General features: G+C 38.7%; 1 protein-coding gene across 2 annotated transcripts in view; it reads left to right on the top strand.

Annotated features, from left to right (window-relative positions):
• The window catches only part of FBXL5 (F-box and leucine rich repeat protein 5), a 35,627-nt gene that overhangs the window by 4,804 nt on the left and 6,719 nt on the right, over positions 1-24,104 (top strand). For both annotated transcript variants that reach the window (XM_048048257.2, XM_066995667.1), the window contains exons 2-10: positions 7,993-8,208; positions 10,002-10,097; positions 11,451-11,634; positions 13,816-13,998; positions 16,456-16,581; positions 17,517-17,665; positions 17,852-17,934; positions 19,410-20,132; positions 22,180-22,328. In XM_048048257.2, the coding sequence (XP_047904214.2) occupies positions 7,993-8,208; positions 10,002-10,097; positions 11,451-11,634; positions 13,816-13,998; positions 16,456-16,581; positions 17,517-17,665; positions 17,852-17,934; positions 19,410-20,132; positions 22,180-22,328 (1,909 nt within the window). The remainder of the gene's footprint in view (positions 1-7,992; positions 8,209-10,001; positions 10,098-11,450; positions 11,635-13,815; positions 13,999-16,455; positions 16,582-17,516; positions 17,666-17,851; positions 17,935-19,409; positions 20,133-22,179; positions 22,329-24,104) is intronic.

Genomic DNA, 24,104 nt, shown 5'->3' with positions numbered 1-24,104 from the left:
ATCAGGGAATTAGGTGACCACACAAGACTGCGCTTTTTATGGCAGCAGGGGGACTGAAACATTAAACAATTACCATTTTGACTTTCCGTTTCAAAGCCAGAAGTATTTTCTGCCCGATATCCCTAAGAACAGAATGACTGTTCCATGAAGATAAGTCTGTTTCTAATAAAATAATAAAATAATTAGTAAAGCTTTCGTTTTTTTCTGAAACCCTGAAAAGGGATTTGGGTACATTGAAGAAGCGGTGGGAAATGAATGGCAATTAGCGTGTGTTGATTTAGATATTCGTAATATTTAGTTATTACCAATTAACATTGTGATGCATTGGGAACCTGCTTTCATTCTTACCTAGATCTAGAATAAGTAAATGGCTAATTAGGATGGTCAGGGTTAATAGGTTGCAAATGGTCAGCTAGCTGGGCCTTGCAGGCAGGTGGAAGGGAATTAAGCCTCCATGTTGGTGTCCAGAGATGTGTGAAAAATTTGCTGTCCGTGCCTCGAACTATTTTATCAGACTCCCCCAGCCCTCTTTCCATCTTGTCTGTTAGATGCTGAATAGTTCGGTAACTTCTTGCTGTGCCTACTGGGAAATGACAGCCTCGTTCTAATTCTTCATGCAGAAGAACATTTTGAAGATGAATCTGAAAATGACAATATGTTTTAAGTAACTGCTTTTAAAGCAAATGCATTTTAAGTAAAGTGCCAAAGGAGATTTAAATGAGGGACATCTGTGTTTGGAGTTTGAGTCTTTTCAGACCTGCATAATTTTACTCCTATTTTAGATCCTGCTGCTTCATCAAGCCCTTCTGCCTCTATTATTCCTCTAGTGAAAAGTTTTTTTTCTTACTTCTTGGATGCTTCTCCCCTTTATCTCTCTCTTTCGCTATCATAAGCTATCCCCAGATGTTTTCTTATGCCAGACACAGCAGCAGGTTTTTTCCCTGGGTAATTGCTCAGCACCTATTTTTGCCCTCAAATTGTAAAAGAAAGTTTTCTGTTCACCCTTCGTGTGTAGCTCTGATCTTTTGTCCTTTGTTCCAGCCTGCTGTGGAGAGCAGTAACAACTCACCTCTGCCCTTCTCTGTTTTAAGCAACAACAATTTATTCCTTTTCTATTCTGTGGCATCAAAAAAAAAAACCAACAAAACAAAAAAACACCTAACCAAAAAAAAAAAAACACAGAAAACCCCAAACTGATGCCTTAAAAAAGCTAGAAACTGTAATTAGCATGTACTGGCGTTCATACAGGTGGCATGCACTTACCTGAGGGTATGCTTTATAATTTCTGATATAGTTGATTAAATATAATGTAAGCTGTAATTCTTCAGAGAGTGGTGGCTCTCCTTGTTTTTGCAGTGCATGCCTAAAGTGAATTTTTTTTTTCAGTGCCAATGTTCGATTGTGTTAGGGAATTGCAGTGAGGCTGGTGCAGAGAAGCAAAGGTATTTTTGCTGTGCCTGTGGTTTGAGTTACTGCAGCGAGGACATGGAGGGGAGCCGTGAGGCTAGCTTTGTTTCACCCTTGGGACTTCAGGTGCTTCCAGACAGACGGACAAAAGGCCGTGGCTTAGGAGGAATCTACCGGTGAGAGAATACAAAAAAAGAAAAATCTTGTAAGGAATATTAAAAGTGCATGAGAAATGCTGCTACACAACTGAATAACATCACTGCAAGTGTTCATTCTACTTTCATATGAGGCCCATGTGTTTCATATCTTCACTAGACTTTTCTTTGGTGTTTCTTTGGGTTCATCTCTGCAACCATGATGAACACCTGGATCTCTTCATGCCTGGTAGAGTTCTTCTTGCGGAAACCGCGTGGTGGAGAAGGCTTGGACGATCTTAGCTCTGCTTTCCTGGCCGTGTGCTCTGCTTGAGTCCCTGAGGAGGTCTGACACTCGTAGCAGCTGCCTCATTGAAAATTCTGGTGCAGTGCTGCACAGTTACTGAGGTCTTTGTGAAAAGTCCTTCATGAGCCCAAAACTTTCTTATAGGTATTCAGTGGCAGAAATTGATTGTGTTTGTAGCATGAGAGAGAGGTGGAAGACCTCAATAAAAATGAAAATATTTCAGTTTATTTTTTAGGTCCACTATTCTGTCATGCTTGGCATTTATCAGCTTGACCACAGTCTTTCAAAATACAGAGTACGAGACTTTACCTGCACCGTTGCTGGTGCTCTTGGAGGGGAAAATTACCCTTAAAAATACCCTTAATCTTTGTGTCAATGCAGTGGGTCCCCCAAACGCTATTTCAAGATTTTGTTTTGTTTCAGCCACAAAACTATTGATGAGATTGTATAGAGGACAGGATTACCCAGAAAACAAGTTAGGAGCTTTTGAAAGTTTTAAATTTCTTCATGAGTCCCTCCATGGGCTGGGCAGGTCCTGTCCTGCCTTACTAATTACTCTTAATTTGGGTAGACCCACAGCTGAGAAAGCACCCAGAGTTTAAAAAACAACAACAAAACCTGTATGAGTCTTCTGATCTAAGGCTTTATACATCTGAAAAGCTGGATTGTGAAGTAGCTGAACTCCTTGTGGTCTCAGACAGACGTTGATGTACCTGGATGTCACTGCAGGCTGTCGCTCAGCCTAGTGCCCCGACCAGGTGAGAGAGGAACCTGCTGCAGAGGCACCGTGCGCTTCTTCGTGCATCGGTAAAGTGATCTGGTTCATCCTGCAGCTGCGTAATTGCTGGAGCACATTCCAGGGAAAGGGTAGGAAGGAAGGTGCAGCTGGAAGCAGGGGCAGGGCTGCTGCTTCTGGGTGTTTCTTCCTCCATCCCACTCCGTAATTTACGGTGGATGAAGTATAACCTGAAAGCACGTGCTCTTGGTATTGATACAGGCACACCTTGTTCTGGTCTTTGACCCTTCATTTTCTTCCTCATAAAACAGAGATAATGTCTCCGCAGAGTCCAAGTTTCTGTCCTCTCAGTTTTAGTGCTATTGCCTATGTGAAATGGTAATACCTAAAAATGCGTGAGTGAAAACTTGTGGCTGACTGGTAATGCTGTGTTGCTTTCCTCTCCGGTCCCCCCAGTACCTTTCTATTTTAAAAATGTCAGCTTTTAAATCAGTGGTCTGCCTGCTGAACAATGAAAAATATTTTAGTATATTTAGTGAGTTTTTAAATCTGATTTAACGAGTGGTAGAAATGTGGTCTGCTTTGATCATCAGGAATATTTACAATTTCGGTATTTCAACTCCAGTGCCAATCAGCTGCTTGTATAAGTCTTAAGCACAGTGATTATACATGGAAATAAAAATATACGGTAATGAGCTATCGAAAATGTTACTTGTGGTGATGCATGAGAAAGGAAAAAAAAAAACAAACAAAAACAAACAAACAAAAAAACCTTTAAGTTATTTTCTTGTTGTTGTTCCTGACTGAATTCTTAGGGTTAAAGGTTGTTGAGGAGTTCTGGGTACTGATGGGGAAAGCCTTTGTATGAAATAGTGTTTGGTGAACTTTTTGCTTTATTCTTAGTAATTCTACCTTAAAGGTGTAAAACCTTTGGGCAGAGTGGAAAGGCAATTTGCCCTTTCCTGTTCTTTCTTCAGGTTTTTTATTTTCCAGCCTGTAGTTGGGAATATAGCAAGATACTCATAACCTGAAAAGTTTGCACAGAATATAGGCTTTGCTTATTGTGGTGCTAGTCTGGTAAGAGCAGCATACTTCTTACTTGTTCCTGTTTGCTGCTTTCCTCCTTACCTGTTGATTGTGTGCTTGGATATTTTTAAGGAAGAAGCAAACCTCTGCTTATTCAACATATTTTTGGCACAGACACTAGGAAATAACTGTTTGAGCTAACTCACAGTAAACTCACTTGCCAGAAATGTGAATTTCCTTCTTATCGGAAGACATCTTTGTGATCTTTATTGGTAAATATGTAGAATGCTTGCAGGAGGAAACTAAATACGGTGTTTTGTTCAATGACTTAGTTACTGTGCAATTGGAGTGGTTTTATTGGAGTGGCTTATTTATTCACACGAGATGACAGCTTACAGTAAGGAAGGGTGTTTGTTTGCTGTGTCTCTGTACGTTTGTCCTGAGTATGTTAGTGGCTCTGTGGGACAGGGAGTCGGGCCCTCACCTAAAATGGGTGCCTGAGGTACAGGGATCTCTACCATGTGTAGCGATTCTTTGAGTAATTCGAGGTTTAAAAAATTAGGTCCATTTAAGTGATTGCGTAATTCAACATTACTGTCTTTTCCTGCAAAGGGAGGATGGAGTTGCCTGGTCTTGAGTCGATGGCAGAAAACTTTACGTTCTACTTTGTCATAATCTTAATACACATCTTTTTTAGCATCGCTGGAAAGCTTGCGTTTCTGATTTTTTTTTTTTATTTGTCATCATTTTAAGTATCTTATATTGTAAAGGTGTAAGTTGGCAATTTAGGTACAAAGAGCTTTAGAGGAGAACAGCGCTCTTACGTTAGTGTGTCTGTCTCCTTGCTGTGCTGTGATTTGGAACAGATTTGGGCTGTTTTGCAACCTCCTGCTTCCCCTCACTGCTGGCACTGCAGCTGCCCTTGAATTACTGATGCATTTTCCACAGTATTCATGAAACAGAGGTGATAACTTGACAGATCTCTTTTTAGGAGCTTGAAATTAAAAATCAAGTTTGCATTCAGTTTTTACAGCTGCTGGCCGCTTGTGCACTTAGATCAGAGGTCCCTGAGCTGTACCAGAGGTGGCAGTAACTGGCACTGCACCTTGGCCCGGTGCTCCGGCTGGTGGCTGTCTCCTGGGGCTCCAGGACAAGGCCTCAGGAGGCACTGGGAATTTCTCTTTGGTGTTTGTGATGCTGCTCCTGAGCTAGCTTGTATTGCAAACCCCTTACCAGACGTGCTGTTGGCTCAGTCTAAGACTTGCAAACGTGGACTTGTTTAAACGTGGTGTCTTCAGAAGGACAGCAAGCTCCCAGATACCCCTAATACCTGCAGCAGTGCTAATCAGTTTAGTGGTGCAAGTCAGCTCAGGGATCTCACACGTACTGTGCTTCGTATCTTTAACCAGTCGGCAAATATAATACAGTCAATGTCCTCCACCCTGCCACTCTTAGGATTGTCTACCTGAGCCTGGGGAGGTAGTTTCCTTCTTGCACTGCACAACTTCTGTGCTAGTTTTCCCTTGCCTAGAGCTGGCGAAAAGCGGGCCTTGGGGAGGAGCAGCTGCCCTCTGCTAACGCTCTTGGTGCTCGTCCTAAGACTTCATCAGGCCTGGTAATGAAATTGCAGATCTGACCGAGTGACTTTGTTGCTAGGCTACCTGGCCTCTGAAAAGCCAGCTTTCTTCAGCTTCAGCTGACCTTTTTAATGTACCAGTTGCTGATTCAAGTACAGTCATTAAGCTTTCGACATCCTCTCCATAGTTCTTAATCTCTTGGCTATCTGCTGGAAGCCCCAGTAGCAGAGAGGAGCAGAGTATGCGGGTATTTCACGTTCCAGTGGCTTCTCTAACAAGGCACTTACGATAGGAACTCTTAAATTGAATGCACAATTGGATTCCTCGCTTGTTCCAAGTTTGCTGATGACGGTAAATAGGTACAACAGAAGTATTTGTGTTGAAAACGTTTGAGTCAGGAGTAAGAGAAAATACTATTCTGTATCAGAACCAAATCTGTGGTTTTTTTTTTTCCTGTACCCACCAGCAAAATACATTTCTCTCTAACCCTCCTGCTGCACACTTCATCAGTCTTGTCTCAGTTTTTATGTCAGTCAAACAGCTAAGCTTTTGGGAACGAGTAAGATTAGTGGGGAAGAGGGTGCTTGGGACTGACTGCAGGTGTTGCGCATCCTTAACGGGGGCTGAGTGAACACTTTTGAGACAGTCCTTGGTGAAGAGAGATGCTAGATCAGAAAGCAAGCTGCACCATCGCCGAAGTCGGAGTGGCAAATGGCTGAAGGTGAGGAGTGTATCCAGACACAGCATCACGAACGAAGAGAAGTCGATCCTGACCTGTCGGTAGCTGGTCTGAAAGATACTGAAAAAAATTTAATTTTACCCTATTTCTGCTCTCAGCTGAGGCTAAGTCAGTGTGTTTCCCTAATGGCAGTCGCTTTGCTCGTGTGCAAGTAGAGCATGCCATGACTGCTGGGGAATTGTGTAAGCCCCTGGCGGGTGTCCAGCTTTCCCTGCCACCGCTGTGGCTGCCCGGAGGTGACGCTGCGCTGTCAGGACGGGTCAGTGCCTTCGTTCAGTCCGTTTTTTAAGTGATTGGCATTTTGGGAGTCGCAGCTCATGGTTAGCATTGAGCTATGCAGGTAGTAAATGAAAGTATGTGTCTGTTTCCCATTTCCAACAAAAAACGTAGTTTGGGGATTTTTTTTGGTGACCAAAACACTTCTGAAGTATTTCAGTGGCTTGTTTTCTGAATTTAATTAAAATATTTTTACTTGTAGAATGCTTGTTCTTGTGTACCGCTGTGGGCTGCGGTTCTTGAAGCCACACACAATAAGACATAAGAATGGAAAAATACCATTTTTTTTTTTTTTAACATTCACCAAAGGAAAACACAGTTTGAAAATGCTGTTTATGATGACCGTGTCTGCATGTATGTATGTAAAAATGGGTTACCAGGTAACTTAGGTCTTTGTGCTATCTTGATCTGTCAGCTCTCAGTCCATGGGAAACCTTTTCAAACAGTTTACGCAGTTTGTGTACGCTGGCTAAAACTCAGTCCTCCTTGTGGGCCGTACGTAAGGTGAGCTCCAGGGCTGCTGATAACAGCTTTATCAGCGAGCACCTGCACACAGACCTCGGGAAGTGGCTGGACCTTTTGGTTAGCTGCCAGGCTGGGGAGGTTGCCTTGATTTCTACCCGGAAATCTTCCTACATCTGTGTATTTCAGGGTTTCCCAAGGTTGGTTTATGTTCCTTCGATACAGCTCTGACTTTACTGGCTTCTAAAACTAATGCTATAATAACATCGCTCTTTCGAGGAAAATCTTTCTTTTTTAAAAGTTACCCTGCTACTTAACTGCTGTCTTCAGCTCTCTGCATCCATGTGGAACGAGAGGGTTGCCTTCAGCATTTGCCTGGTTAAATGTAATCTCCTTTTTGGCAATTAGAAACTCTTCTCAAAGTGTACATTATTGCATACATTAGGCCTTGTGAAACTTCTGCAGTTATCTTGTAATTAGTTCCTTGAAATGTTTCTGAAGTTTATAGCTTCATTTTTTTTCAGAGCCTGTAGTGGGAAGTACAGTTACGTAGCTGCTGTTGGAAATCAAAGAATTGCGCATTGAAATCCCTTAGTTTACTTACCCTTATTCACAAAGCACAACATGGTAGTAAAACTGTTTGGGTAGCTTACTTTGGGAGTTAAGGATTGACCATGGATGGTTTACTGTTTTAATGAACTGTAGGAGGAAACCTATATGTGAAACAGCCGTGCATGATGAGTTTTTGAAAGTTTTTTTTAAAAACAAGTTCGAGGGTTTTGCATGAAACTTTTGTCAGTTCTTGTTAAAAAAATAAAAATCAAATGGCAAGTCAGCCATAAAGGTTAAAATAGTTATAAATTCTCTAAATAATTCTAAAAGTCATATTAATATGTGGGTGTTAGAAATCTTTGCTAATCTATCCTATTCAAGTGCCAATATTAATTCTGCCTGTGTCTGGAAGAAGTAGTCTTGAATTATATTCTGTTGCAACAATTAGCTAAATTATGGGGAAGTTTTTGTTAAAAAAAAAAAAAGGTGTGTTCCTATGTATGTACTTGAATATGTGATCTTAATCTCCTGTGCTTGAAGATTGGAAGCTTCAAGAGCATTAATTACCCTAATTCTTGATATCTTTGAAGTGAGTTGCTTGAACTGAACACTCAAATCTCATTTTTGCCAGTTTTCTTTATAACAGAAGGTTTTCAGCTTTTATGTTGAAAGTAGTGGGAGCAATGAATAACAGGATGTAATACCTGTTCTAATGGTTTAACTTGACCTTGGTGTGTTCTTCTTCGTCGATTTTTATGAGCTTTTCTTTCTCTTAGCTGTCCAAGACCAACTTCTCCAACAACAATGACTTCCGGGCTCTTCTGCAGTCCCTCTATGCCACGTTCAAGGAATTCAAAATGCATGAGCAGATTGAAAATGAGTGTATCATTGGCTTACTTCAGCAACGGAGCCGGACAGTGTACAACGTGCACTCGGACAACAAACTCTCTGAGATGCTTAGCCTGTTTGAGAAAGGGTTAAAGAATGTAAAGGTAAGCAGACTCTAAAAGGATTTGTCCTAAGGAAAATGTGCTGTGATTGCATGTTAGCTTGTCTCAACCTTTATTAATTTTCTCCACAAATAAATTAGGACGAAATGAAACACTTCTTATTTCTTGATACAGTAGTGAAAATTTTCAACTTGCTAACTTAGATTCTTTTGCCATTCACTGCAGTTACTATACCTCTAGTAAAAACTCTTTTCAGGGATCTATTTTGTGACATAGAGAAGTCCATCACTGCATAACTGGAGATATTTTGGAGACGACAATGTGAGAGTTTCAAATATGACTGCTCTGCTAATTGGTGCAACAGTGACTAGAAACTCTAGTTTTTATTATCTTGTTGGGAAAGCCCGAGTATTTTTTCTGGGGGGCACATAGAACTGTATTATTGTCACAAGTGGAGATCATTACAGGACCTAGGCAAAAAAAAAAAGTGCATTGTCTTATTCTATTAGCAAGTAGTGCACTCCTTCCAGTAATCTGTTGCTCGGTAATGCTGCTGGAGTTCCAGTCCTTGAGTAACTCCACATGTTCCTTCTCCAGCTGGCTTTTTCATGTTGGATTCTGCTGGAGAGGAATTCATCTTGATTATGCTGTGTCATTTCTCTGGGGTACACAGTTCAACTCCCCCTTCCTTAGCTCTAAGAGTGGTAGTCTCCATTAATAATTTGACATTTAGAAACGTATAGATGTTCTGTATTTTCAGTAAGAAAAATAGTAAAATGTAATCAATCAACAGCATATTTGATATCTAGAGTGGTTTTTGAACTGGAATCTTGCACATAATTTTTTCCTGTGAATATCAAACCTTAAAATTTGTTTTGTTTCCGTTAATGAATTGGAACGTGAAGGAATGTGAAGGAGAGAGAAAGTGAACATTTAGATTTGTGTTATAGCCTCTATAATAGGGTGTTAGTGTTATTCTGTTGCTTATATTGACTTCTTATATGGAAAAAAAGGCTTTTTCTAACTTCCTTTAGATATGTTAATTGTTTAACTTCTTTTTTTGTGATTAGTTTGATTTAAACTGATAGCTTAGGGTTTTCCTATAATAGGGTTTCTTAATGTTGTAGAAGCTTGAAAAGAAAAACTTACAACATTTACTGTAAGAACTATGAGGAACTTCTGTATGTTGCAATTATGGGACAGGCTAAAGAACCAACTTATTGCTGGCACAAAGAACTAGCTAATAAATTGATAGATGAGTTTGGAGGAAATTTAATATTAAAGTCACGTCTCTATTTTGAAGTTCTTTCCACTTCAAAAGTAAATACATATATTTTATATAGAAAACACATAGGACTATAATTTGTGATTATAATTTTGAAACTTAATTGTAGAGTAACTAATGTAAAATATATGCAGTTAGAAGATGAAATGGAATTACTATATCCTGGAAGGATTCTTGGGCAAAATATGCAAATATTTAGATTAGTCTATAACTACTTTGAACTTTGGGTTAGACTGTAGACTGGCAGGCTTCAGGTCTTTGCTCTAAAGTAAAAATGTGATTAGACAAGCTAACTCATATCTGATAACAAAATAAACTGGAATCTGGCAGGAAGGTAATACTTTGTTCTGTCTAGAAGCAGGTCAATACAGACTGTCAGCTTGTCAAGAAACTTAAAGTTAACACATTCTTACTACTAAATACAGCAAACAGCATTACAGAGCATACTGCATACATGCTCTTTATGTTGAAACACCAGTTTATCTAATAGTTCAACCCCTGAACGGGTGGACAGGATTAGATAACAGTTAAATCTTTTCTTTCTTTTCAGAATGAATATGAACAGCTAAACTATGCGAAACAGCTGAAGGAGAGATTGGAAGCCTTTACCAGGGATTTCCTTCCTCATATGAAAGAGGAAGAGGAGGTAGGTAGTTCTCCTCAAATACTACGCTGATCTTCCTTGTGGTTTGAAATGACTGTGCAGAGACAAAGGACTTAAGAGATTGATTTTTTTTTTTTTTTTTTTCCCCACAATTCTGTTTTAATTATTATGCTGATTTGCATTCAGGACTGTGGTGTCATTGTTCTGTTCTGTAAATGGTATGTGACACGTTCTAGAACAGTGAATATATTGAAAATTTATGGTGAAATCGTGGCCCTTTTGAAAGTTGGTAACAAGTCCACTGGGGCTGGAATTTGTTTACAGCAGGTATAGCTGCTTAACAGGAAGTTACTTGACACATGGTATGCTATTGCCTCCTTTTGACTGGTGGTGGTGGATTAAAATACTGCTGAAAAGTTGAAATGATTAACATTATATAATTAGAGGGATAATTAAGGTTTGTGTTACATATGTGTAGATGCAATTGTTTTATTACAAATAACCTTTAAGCAAGGGTTTAGTTACGTGAAGTATGCAGAATATCGCAGTAGAGCTCAGGTAAAGAGGAACAGCGTCAGTATAAAGCATGGTATTGTGCTTAACTTGCTTCATGACGTCGTCATACAGATGGTTTAACAGTATAAAACAATCCATTTATAAAACAGAAGATGCAGTATTAAGGTGCCTGGAAATTGTAAAACTATGGGAACGGTAAGTAACAGAAATAGAATGCATTACTGTAAACTTTGGTACCATTATCGTGACTTGCTAGACCTGCACAAATATTAAAAAAAAAAAAAATCCTCCCTTTTTCTTTAAAAAGGAGTCTTCAGAATACTGTTTGCTCTTAAACTTATGATATGCGTTGTATAACTTCTAAATGTGAAAGAGTGCAAGTCTAAAAGAAAGTGCAATTGTCGTATGGCCTAGCAAAACTTAAAAGAAGTCCTATAAACCAGTGCTTCATGACTCAAACTGACACTCCCAAACAGCCTCTGACCTATATTTGAAACATAAAGACTAGTACTGCCAGTCTGATGATTTATGGGTATCCGAAAACTGGGAAGCATCTTCTGGAGAGAACAAATCTTCCGAGGTCTAAGAGAAATCTTCCCTCATGTTTTTTCTGCCTTGCCACTTTACCTTCCGTGTGAGTACATTGATAAGTTGTTTAGTTTAGTCACTTCCCTCTTCTGTTGGGGAAAACAGGTAAACAGCATGCCTGAGGCTCTTCAATGACCCATTGGCAAGCACAGGGTTAGAACTTAAAACTGAAATGAACCTAAGGACAGGGCCATCTACATACGCCATGTTGTGCTTGGGGAGGAATGGAAACAGGAAATTTCTGTCTTGGTAGATCTGTGTCAGCACTGCACTTTCTTTTTTTTGCTTTAGGTTTTTCAGCCAATGTTGATGGAATACTTTACTTACGAAGAACTGAAAGATATTAAGAAGAAAGTAATTGCACAACACTGCTCACAAAAGGAGGCTGCAGAATTCAGAGGTCTTAGTAAGTGGAATCAAGCTGAAGAGCTTCAGAAGGTCTTTAAGTATTCAGTGGATGAGAAGGCAGATCAAGGTGAAGCATTTAATTAAAGTAAAAGCAGTTTTTGCCTAAAAAGCCACACCAGTGGCATATCTACAAGTACAGTACTTTAGTTAAAATAATTTTTGTAAAGTAGAAATTTCTTCAAAACAGTTTTGAAACTTGAAGACTTACTATATCATACAGGCTTTTGGCAAACTTTACTGTATCTGATACTGTTTATCTTTTCTCAGACTTCTTCCCCTTTCCTCCCTCCTGTGATAATACTTGATACAATAAACAGGTAGAAACGATACTTAAATTTTAATTTCATACTTCCGTAAAAATCACATTTTCTGTTTGCAGACTCTGCCTTTAATTGTTGTTTTTCAGGCCTGTTTTGTAAGCTTTTTCTATTGATGGTTTAGTAACGCAGGATAGTTAGTCAACTGGCAATATTTACCGTTAATCTGGGGAATCAGAAAGGAAGGAGCTGTGTTTGTGGAGTTAGTGCAAGGGTATGAATCTGTACAGTGTGTGAGTAGGTCAGATGAAACGTGCATTCTGAAAGTGGGTATTTAATTTGCATTCATCTAACTCTACCTTTCCTGATGAAACTTAGAATAAATGCTACTGAAGTGCACTTAGGCTTGTATTCTGACTGTTGAAACAGCCTGCATCTTCCATGCTTACTGTTGTCACTCTTAACAAATGAAGAAGAGTTAATGTACCAAGGAAGAAGGATTAATGTACCACAAGTGTAATACTGGGGTGAGACTGACAAATAGCTTACTCTTTGGTTTTGATAAGGTGTGGTGCTCTCATCAGAAAAACTTGAAAAACTCTGTTCTGGAACCATTTTTTTGACAAAACTTGACTTTTGAACTACTGAACTGGTCATTTTCTACCCTTCAGGTCAAGCCTTCAGAAAACATTGCTGTTTATGGTGTGAAATACTGTTTGAGTCCGAACAACTGAACAGGACAAAAGTAGTTTTATGGCTTTGCTTGCTATTATGTCTAGCTGGAATTGCAGTTTTGGGACAGTACTAACTCTGCAACAGCTGTGTTCTAGACTTTAGGGGAAGGGGAGTATGTCTTTCGTTTGTTTCTTAGAAAAGGAAGAAAATATCACAGCTGTAGTCTTGTGCAGTTCTAGCAGAATTTTAGTGTGAAATTCCCTGTAGTCTATCTGCAATGACTTGCCAGGTGTCCAGATAAATACATTGATTCATCAGTTGAAACTGTAGTTACACATCTTGGTTTTTGAAGTAGTAACAGATTATGGTAGGGCAAATTATTTTTCTTATGGTCACCTTTGAAGCTTTTCTGCAAAGAAGAGAAACCTGATCGGTGTCTCACAGTAAAGTCTCACATACTTTGTGTCGTACTAATTTGTGAAATCTGCTATTTCTAAGGACTCCTAAAAAACATTTTGGAAGTATTTTTTTCTCAAGTAATTTGACTATACAAAGTATTGAAAATTCTCTAAAACAGCAAAAAGAAAGAAACAAAAAACCACATCTAACCAAAGCACTAAATACGTTACAGTTCACAGATCTTTAGGTACTGTGGCAATAAAGGAGAGCTATTGGAGATGGTTTCTGCTATTGTCCATTAAAGTATATATTATAGTAGTTGATTTTTAGTGTCTGACCTAATATTCAGTGTCACCTTAATTGCTTATATTTCCAGTTAAAGCTAGAAAAAAAAAAAAGACAGCTACAAACAGCTAAGTATAGATTTCTTGCTGTGTCCAAGTCAAGAGGTTGAGTGCTTTCAGTGAGAGTGGGCCCAGCTGGTAGACTTTGTGTGTTGATACTATTTATTGGGAATCTGGCAAAGCAGGTATATATATCATGTATGACATAAGGCATATTTTTAAAGCTTTCCAGTTAGGAAAGCAGTATTTGCTATCTTGCTGTGGTAGAGTAGGAGCAGTTTATTTTTGTCTAGGGCTTTCTCGGAGTCTTGTGGGATCAGAGTTGGGGGGGCGGGGGTGAACTAGCCAGTTGGGAAAATGGCAAACAGAAAACTAAGCTTTTTTTGAAGGTGATACTACAGAGGAAGCTTTTTAAAGACAAAACAACACCTATTTTCTTCGTTTCTTTTGTCAAACAATTGTTTAAAACACTTTAATACATTTTTTCATTGATGTAGTCAGAATGTAGTTACACCGTTACTATTTAAAGCTATGAGGATTTACTTCACTTAACACAAACTTTCTATATTTCAGAAACTGAAGTAACAGGGCACACCACAAATATTACTAATCTTCCTCCTGAAGTAATGGTGACCATTTTCAGTTACCTTAACCCCCAAGAGTTATGTCAGTGTAGTCAAGTAAGCACTGAATGGTCACAGTTGGCTAAAACTGGATCTCTTTGGAAACATCTTTATCCTGTTCGCTGGGCCAGAGGTAAGTTAAATTTAATTCTTTCTTTGAAAGCATGTCAATTATAGAATTTGAATCAATAGCAAATAATGTTTTATTAGCTGTTGTGTCATACAATGATCCTGAAAGCTGTGCGTGTTGGAAGGGTTCTACGCTTTTGGCAGGAACTGCCTTGAAACTTGGTTGAATTGAAAAAAAAAAAAAAAAAACAACCAACAAGCAGCATCAATAAAAAAAAACAGAAACAGCAAGATGGAGGTATGAAGAAACTAAACACTGAGTTGGTCATTACTCATGAATAGCTCTTACATACAAACTGTTTATTAGTTTTACTGAGGTTTGTTGTCTTGTGTTAATGTTAACAAGTGTGCTCACTAGTACCACGTCTTAATTATAGTGTAGGGATTTTGAGTTCTAAATGCTGCTGCTGCTATTTCTGTAATATATTCATATTATTCTGTTACTAGGTAGAAATAAAATACATTTTTGTTAGTTCCTGACTAGTATACTTTCCTTGGGGAGGTTTGCCTGATGACTCACACCAAACTGCAGAGTTGAAGCTCAGAACAACAGAGTTGTAGCACTTCATTGTGACCTATTCTTGCTTTTTGATGTTCAAACTTCAAAGAAACTGCATGTGTTAGTTTTATCATTGGTTCTTTAAATATCTTACCTTGTACTGCAGTAAGGACTAAGAAGTGGTGTGCTCCAGCTTCTGTTCCTCAGACTTGTGTTCTTTAAAATTTTCTATTGAGAAGTGTAACCTTTGCAAAAGCACCTGTTCAAACAGACAAAATACTCTGTATTCTGTAAAGGCCAGTTATGAGAGTCATCGGAGTGTATCTGTAGCTTAAAATACAAATATTTGTCTTTGTCCAGACTTGTGTGAGTATTAAACAATCACTGGAGGGTGGCATTGCAGGCTACACAATTGATGCCGTGCCTGTGGTTGAGATGATTGTGTTTTCTAATAAGCAATATTTTATGTCTTTTAAGATTTTAATAAAGTTAGTTTATAACTTAAATTCTTGACCTAAAAGCTAAGAGCTTTTTTTTCTTTTTGTATCTTTATGGCTTCTAAAGTCTGTACAGGGCAGAGAAGAGTTAAATGTCTTTCTGTTTGGAATTAATTTTTTTGGCTGAATAAATCTAACTTACAATAATAGATTGGTCCCAGAGCTGGAGCAGACGGAGTGGCTATGTGGGGAGGTTTCAGAGTTCAAATTCGTTGAATTTTCTTCTGAAACGTAGTTAACTTTATGCTTACATGCCACACAAAAGAGATAATTGGCATCTGCTTAAATTGGCTTATTCCTGAACCTGGTTTTGGCACAATAGGAAGCCATTCCCATGACGTACTGTCTATACTTACTAATGCAGTCATTTGTGGAGAAGTGCTCTAAACTGGGTGGAAGCTTCTCAAATAGGAATTACTGCCAAGGGGAGGGGGTGTTAAAAAAAATAAAATAAAATAATAATCTACAGAATTGGTTTAATTTTTAACTTTTTTCTCATACAGGGAAGGTTTTTGAGTCTTTCTGTGTATTACGAAGGTGGGATAAAGTAGATGAGAAATGTCACCAAAGCCCTTTCCCTCAGTTCGTTGACAAATAGTTAGGATTTCGTTGTCACTTGTCTGTGTTGCTTGAATAAGAAACTATTTAACAGGGGTTGTTCTTTTTTGTGGGATAATAGGATTTCCCGCTAGTGAGATAGTGGGATAAGCTCTTCCTGCCTTAAGTATATCTACACTAAGGGAGGCAGCAGACATCCTTATCCCGAGCCCAACACTACAGCGTACTCATAACTTGTGCCTGTGCAGTAGCTTTTGGGGAGAATGGGATTCCCTCCCAGCTAAAACAGCAGAGCTGTCCTGATACTTGTGTTCATCCAAATGTTCTAGAAAACGTTTATCTCTTGATTTGAGTCATATAGATTATAATTGGGTTGTACAGCTGTTGTAAGTAGGCTCCTTCTGGGATTTGGGGTTTGTGCTCATGGAGTTGTCATGTGCAGTGACTAAAAATGGGCTAATAAAATACATACTGATTGACTATATGGTTGTGAGTTTCCGAAGGAAAACAGAAATGCCTCAAATCAAATGCTAAACAAGAAGCTTGTGGTCAATTTAGCGACCATAAAGAACCTGAGCACTTACACAGTCCAGGTACTGCATAATCACTTCTGTTGTTTTTGCAATCATTGGTCCCTACTAAGGAAATAAGGACAGAAGGCATGTCTCAGGAATAACATAATAGGCAACGAGCTGTGTAATGGTACTGCAGTTGTTTCAGGAATCTCTAGCTTTAAAACATCACCCAAACATGAGTTATGTCCAGAGTCAGGCCAACCTTAGTTGAGATGAATGCAAAATTTATTATTTTATTTCATATCTTTAGATACTTCACAGTATACTGAGAAGTTATTGCTGTTTTCTGCTCAAATAAAAGTTTGCGCTCATCTCTCTCTCTCGGTGAGTAGGTGATTGGTATAGTGGTCCTGCAGCAGATACTGAGACAGAACCTGATGAGGAATGGGTGAAAAATAGAAAAGATGAAAGTCGTGCTTTCCAGGAATGGGATGAAGATGCTGACATAGATGAATCTGGTAAGTAAATTCTGATTTTGATGTTCTTTTTTTCTACAGATTACATAGCTATAATGAACTCATAAAATGGAGTCTCTTGTATAAAATCAATTTAAACTACTAGTTTTTTGTAGTTGATTCCATGTACATGAAACTAATGACAGATACAGGAACACGTACTTTCTTATCTAGATTAAATGCTTTCTAAGCCAAGTAGATTTACACAGATTTACACAGAAAAGAACTTGAAGTTTTGTCTAGGAACTACTTAGTGTTCCTGAAAGGAGTACATTTTTCCCTATTTTCATCTCATTGTGACTCAGATGGATAAGAATCCAGGGGAGACTTTAGTGACAACAACAAAAAGGCAGCTGGTTTTGATGTGCTGAAATTGTTCATCTAGGAGATAGCAACCATGAGCACAGGTGAAAGAAGAGTTATGGGGATACTTCTGGAGTTAGGAAGGAGGTAAAAGGTAGATTTTATCTTTTAGAAAGTTTGGGTGAATCATACTGCATCCTAATGCATTCTAGATTTAAAGTAAAACTTGTCATAAGCTTTTACATCACGGGATGTGAAGTGCCCCTAGATACTGTATTTCAATTTATTAAGCAAGTCAGTGGAAATAGCTGCCCCAGACTGATTTGAATAGCACATTGTCTGAAGTAAATGTTTCTCGGAGTCCTTAAATGTTAATTTTCTGTTAAGTCTTTTACTATTTTTACTTGCTGTTGGTGTTAAAATCTTCAGGATTGTTGGAAAGACAAGATTTTAAAGATGGGGCTGAAGTATGGAACTAGAATTCACCAAAAGTTTTGGTGTAGGGTACTTTCTGAAACCTAAGCTTTGTTAGGCTTTCTTTGGTTTCCTGATAACTTTAGTGATGTAACTGGACACTGTAGATTCCAAATGACTTAAAATATTAAGTCTTCCTCTTTTGTTTTTTTATTTTTCAGAAGAAGCAGCTGAAGATTCACTTGCCATTAATGTAGCACAAATGGAAAAACGTTTGCTTCATGGCTTAATTCAAAATGTCCTCCCATATGTAGGCTCCTCAGTGAAGACATTAGTACTAGCCTACAGTTCTGCAGTGTCTAGCAAAATGGTATGTAACTTGAAACCAGCATTTAATAATTGTGGCTGTGCAACCTGGAATTAATAACCGATGTGCCCAAGTTTAAAGCACGCTGGTTGTGAAAACAAGTCGCAACTTAAAAGAATGTAGATTCATATGTTGTCTCTGACATTGTTTGCAACCTTGGCTAGACTTTGATTATTCTTCATTTTCCAGGTTAGACAGATCTTGGAGCTTTGTCCCAACTTGGAATATTTGGATCTCACTCAAACTGATATTTCAGACTCTGCATTTGAAAGGTTAGCTAATTGTTGTTTTTTAAAAATAAAAAGGGGGAAAACATTCAAGCATGTCCTTACTCCATTGCCAGCACGAGACCAAAATAAATCAGTCAGGGTTCACACAGAACAAAGGACTAAACCAGAGCAACACGTGAATGAAACGGCCACTACAAAGTTATGCTTTGCTATTTACAACCTTCTGTCTTAACTACTACAAATTTATCGAAGTATAGATATCCATAACAATTTAATTTTGTATTAATATTAACAATTGAAACTGTTCATAGATTTAATTTTGGGAGTTACTCAGTTACTGTAGTTTTTGTTCCGATACAGCTGATAGCATTTGGAATACTGCTTTTTACGTTGCTGATCAAATGGTGGGAAGAGTTCTAGGGCCTAGGTGTATTACTGTAGACTCCCGAGTTTTACAGAAGTCTGCAGAAATTTCATTAAAACTAGTGGGATGATGCGTAAATGTGGAGCCTGCCCAAATGGGTCTTAACGTGATACTGGAACTCAGTGGCCGTTTATGTGCAGCAATTTAATCATACAGTGCTCTCAAGCTGTGTGTGCTAACAACACAAAATGTTACTGGCATGGTAGCTTGTAGAAACTTTAACTGAAATAAAGGCCTTTATGGAATTTGCATGGTTCAGAACTTGATCTTTTCGTGTCAGTCTCCCATGAAACTTAAATTCTTGGCCCTTCCTTATATCTGTATTTCTAATCTTAAAATCTGTAATTTGGGAAAATGGATTTGGTTTGCTGTAAATGGAAATAATCGTATATGGAAAATGTTAACATTAACTATGAACAGACAAAGGTTAAATCAGCTATATACTTTTATAGTTAATAATGCAGCAACAGTACTGCAGATCTAATTTCTGTTTCAGTTGAAAAATATAAGGCTGAAGGGGTGAGTTTTCATCAATGTGAAGGTCTGTTTCCATAGCAATCTAAGACTAATTACCTGTATGGAATAATTAATACCATACACAAAGCATGCTTCAGGAGTCCAGCTATTCCTTCTGAAATAAGTGGAGAGTTTTGAGAGAAGGACATGGGGTCTGAGTACACTGATACTTCAGTATGGATAAGCAGGCAAGCTTGAGAAACTCAGATAGGAAAAAATACAAGTATTAAAATACTTTGAACTGAATATTACACCTCACATTTCTTTTCTTTGTGAATTTTACTAATTCAATAAGTTAACTTCTCAAGAAGCTGAAAGAAGTGAACTGTATGTTTTCTCTAAACTTACCTGGCTCTTGGTACCAGCATTATGCATAGCGGAAACTGCTTTTTGAAATTGTTGTCACACATGTGTTTGGTCTGCTGTTTTTAAAAATTGTTCAAGATGTAATAAATACGGGCTTCTTTATCTAATCTGTGAATTAATAAAGTATCTCCCTTATTTAATCTTTTTTGTATATTTATCCATAACACCTGTTTCTGAGCAAAAATAAGTCATTTGTTTCTTCTGATTTCAGTTGGTCTTCACTTGGTTGTTGTCAAAATCTTCGCCACCTTGATCTGTCTGGATGTGAAAAAATCACGGATGTGGCGATAGAGAGGATTTCCAGAGCTCTGGGCATCATATCAACTCACCATAACAGGGGTATTCTGAAAGGCTGCAGAAACAGGAATGCTAAGACCTTGTGGAAAAACAGAGAGATTACTCTGCAGTCCAGCAAGAAGTATAACTGTTTGCATGAAATCAACAACGAAGACTTTATCGAGGGAAGAGACAGTGAGCATCATTGGACTGACCCTGACAGCTCAGAAAACTTCAATTCTGCGTATGTGTGGATGCTAGATGCAGATGATTTAGCTGACATCGAGGATGCTGCAGAGTGGAGACACAGAAACGTTGAAGGGTTTTGTCTCATGGAACCAACATCCCCCATTAATTGTTCTGCATCTTGCTGCAGTAGAGACATTTATGGCTTAAGGACTAGAGGGTGGCAGCAGCACTGTGCTTCTACTGACTTGATTTACTGCGGTCACTCATTTTGTTGTGCTGGGACGGCACTAAGAACTATTCAAGCACTTCCAGAGTCCTCTGCACTGTGTAGAAAAACAACAAGGACTAAACAGTCAGAGAAAAAAGACTTGGCATACTCTGGGAGTGAAAAACCAGATGAAGAGACTGCACGAGTTCTTCAGTTTCTCAGTCTGTCTGGGTGTTACCAGATCACAGATCGTGCTCTCAGGTGAAAAGACATTTCTGAGCTATTTCGCTGCAGTAGGGTTTTTCTAATGGTATTTTTTGCAGTTGGGTTGCTCTGGGTTGTATCGGCCTGTATAAATAGTTTTTCTGAGAAAATCTGGTAAGTCTTAAGTGATCTTTGCATCTATCTCAAAATATTTATATTTATGGTACCAGACTTGAAAACTTTCTCCAACTTTTCCTTTGAGTGAAAGGATTTAAAAAAACATTTTTTTTAGACATCTCCTCTGGAATAAAGTGCTTGCATAAATTCATTTGCAGTAGGCAAACGGGCAGTATTTATTTATACTTTTAGATTAGACTTGTAGTAACTTCCTGTTAGGAAATTCAGTGTTAGTTCACTTTTTTCCATTATGCCTGCCAAACTTGTTATTACTCTTGAAACTTTAAAAACAAACTGTAACATCTCATTTAACTTGTATGGACGGTGACGTAACTTTCTATGTGCACAAAAACACATTAAATGTAACTTCATATAATGTATAAAGCATAGAAATTAGTTGTAGTTAGCTTACATTGAGCCAGCTTCACGACAGTCACAAAATTTGCAGTGTGTGATATGTAATTGATATTTTGCGTTGTGTCAGCAAAGTGTAGTTACTGCTTCATAACGAAAATGGGACAAGACTGAAATACTTTAAGTCACCTGCTCAGATGTGCTGTAGTAGCTCTGGGGACTAATTAGAGCTGCTTGGAATGTGAAGGCTTCATGCCTACCTGTACCGTATGCCGCAGTCAACAGAGAAATACGTGGGGCACTGCTGGTGTTGATTTGCCTCTCGAGAGGCTTTGTCCCCATTTGACAAAGTTCGGAAGTACCAGCTGTTCAAATGTCTCTTTGCAGCTATTCTGGGACTTAAGCTTTCACTTCAGTTAGCTTTGTCTTTGAGCCTGGTGCTGTCCAAGCGCTGGAGCAGACTGGTGCTGCTGAGTGTGGCTCACTTGGTGAGGAATAGGCAACGCTGCGTGTAGTTGCATGTGGCTGGCCTTCTTTCATGGCTCTTGCACCAAAGGGCTACTTGATTCTTGAGTCATAGGAAGGGTTTAGCTGTGGTGCTGGCTTCCCATCACTGCTTTTTGGATACAAGTGAATACTAAGAGTTGAGGCTGTATTCTACATGAAGTATTTGTTGCACTTACCAGGATAACGAAGTCTCCTAATATTTATATGTGCCAGTTCATTTCATATGAACTGTTAGTTGGTTCTGTTATTAGCAGTTCTGACGGGAGAAAGTTGTACACCCATGCGCTTAGGACATGCAACTGAAAATGTCTTGGCTTGAATCTGACGCATGTTGATTCAAGCTTGTGGTGTGGTGGTATTTTTTTCAGATTAACTTGCTTAGCTGTCCCGTGAACTCCCAAAGAAGCAAGCAGGCTAACAGAAAGTGTTTGGTCAGGTGCAGTGTATCTGTGAGGCTGCTTTATCAGCAGCCAAATTCTCCTGCACTTGGAAGAAAAATAGCGAACTTCATCTGAGTAATGTGGTGGTGTGTTGGCAGAGAGGCTCTGCTGGTAAAGATCTGGCAGACTTAGGAAAGTACAAATTTGGTTTCCAAAATGACTTGAACCAAGAAGTTATACTGAAGCTTTTGGAAGCGTTGTGCACCAAACATTGAGAACATCAATTCTGCATTTCTGTTTTCAGGATGGGTTGAGAAATACACCTCACCTTGGAAGACTCACCAGAAATCAGTAGTGTTTTGGAGAAGCATGTCATGCTAGTTCTCTGAAATAAGTGGTCATATCTGGAGTCATTAATGAACAAAGTGATTTCACACTTAAATCCATTTCTGTCAAGGGAAATTATTACTTTCTGTAGGGATTGGTTTATTTTTCAGGCCTGTTGCACGGCTGCAAGGGTGATGCACCTCGTAGGGTGCCAGACTGCCAGATTTAAAGCTAAATGCTTTATTAGAGGTGTGCTTTTGTTACAAGATGCTAGTAAACTGGTGACTGGTGACACAGTGGAGTACGAGTCAGTCCAGTGCTGTGCAAGCTCTTAACGCCTCTCTTCTGTCTGTTAACAGGGCACTGACTCTGGGAGGAGGACTGCCACACTTGGAACACCTCAACCTCTCGGGTTGTCTCACTGTAACTGGTGCAGGCCTGCAGGATTTAGTTGCTGCATGCCCTTCGCTAAACGATGAACACTTTTACTACTGTGACAACATTAACGGTAATGTCTTTTGTGAAGATGTGATGCTTTTCTGGGGGGTGACCTTTGGTTTAGGGACACATGAGCAAACAAATTCATAGAATTATAGAATGGGCTGGGTTGAAAAGGACCTTAAAGATCATCTAGTTCCAACTCCCCCGCTCTGGACAGGGTTGCCAACCACTAGAGCAGGCTGCCCAGAGCCACATCCAGCCTGGCCTTGAATGCCTGCAGGGATGGGCCATCCACAACCTCTCTGGGCAAATTAAAAAATGACAGACAAAACAACAAAAAACACGCAAAAAAAAAAGTAAAAAAAAAACTCTTTTTTGGCTGTGTAGCACTGAATTTCAAATATTAATTACAAAATTGCAACTGTTAAGTCAGTTCTTTCTTTTTAGTCCAACATCATTTTACTCTAGGAAGACACTTCTAGTCCATGTATCTCTTACTTTAGGTTAGCATGAGTGATAGAGGCTAGGAAGTAAGTCTCAATATAGCTGATACACCCTTGTCCTCTCTGTCTCTTTCCTGTAAATCATGCAGTTGTACGTTTTCTTTGTGGCGATAACTTGAGAAAGAGGCTTAGAGCGGTACTAAAATGACTATTTTTGGGAAAAATTGTGTTTTATGTAAACCTCACAAGTTACAGTGGATTTGGTGTAGAATACCATCATGTGTCCTTATAGATAATGTAATTTAGTTGTTCTGGTTTTGCTTAATTTACGAACTTAGGGTTGGATCTCAGCTGGAGAAGGATCTGGATAAATGCATAAAATACGGTTATGGTGGAAGTCTTTTCAGTGTTTCCCACACTGGAATTTGGTCTGTTATGTCAGGTCCAGTAAACATTCATAGTGTTAGAGATGGAACCATGGTGTGATTTGTATTCCATGTGTGAATTTAAAACAGGTAAGTGCAACAGAATGGAAAGGAAAAACAAAAAAGGATAACTGAGGTGACAGAGTTATAAGAATTACAAGAACTAATTGTGTGTAAAACAAAATTATATTTCCCTGATAGTTCATGGCGTTCATCTCAATTCGCATCTATATTGAGCTACGATCACAGCAGGGTGTCCCTGCTATATTAGGGTGCTGGAGCTTTGGAACTGCAAAAGTAAAACTTCACTGACATTTGGGAATTCAGTACATTGCAACTGATGTAGGATGACGTGCTTTATTGGATTGGATCCTAATGTTACTAATGTTAGAAGTTAAAGTACTAGATCATTTTTGCTTCCATAATTTTTGGACTTCTCCGTGTACTTTTTGACAGATTTTTTTTTTATTTTGATGCATTTGTTTTGTTACCTACTTTCATTCTGTCTGGACTATAGCTTTTTAAAACCACCTTGCAAACCTCCTTGCGTTTCAATCTGGAAATTAAGGTTCCTTTTTGAAATCCTTCTCTGACTCTCCTTCCTGCATCGTGTTGAATTTAACGATGTCTTCAAAGACCAGTTAAAAGCTTTTCCCTTTTACATCTTTATTCTTTGCTATTTTTTTTTGTTTCCACTTCTCAGTAATACCAGACTCAATATTCTGGTTTGTCTTTAGCTGTTTCTGTCTCTCTCCATTGTGCTAGTCCCTAAAATATAGTGTGTCATCTTAGTTCACAAAGTCAGAATCTTTTGTGCAAGTCCTCCACCACTTTAAAGCTTGGCTGTTCTATAATATCCCAAAGAAATTACTTGTATATAAACAGAATACTTTCTGGAATAATTTTGTAAAATTGTCCTGATCCTCTTCCTGTTTATTTCCTTTCTTTTACTGCCTGTTGGAAGCAGTGAGGCTA

This window comes from Anser cygnoides, chromosome 4, assembly GCF_040182565.1.
Source record: "Anser cygnoides isolate HZ-2024a breed goose chromosome 4, Taihu_goose_T2T_genome, whole genome shotgun sequence".
Classification (NCBI taxonomy): Eukaryota; Metazoa; Chordata; class Aves; order Anseriformes; family Anatidae; genus Anser; species Anser cygnoides.
This window is presented reverse-complemented; position numbering and strand designations above follow the sequence as displayed.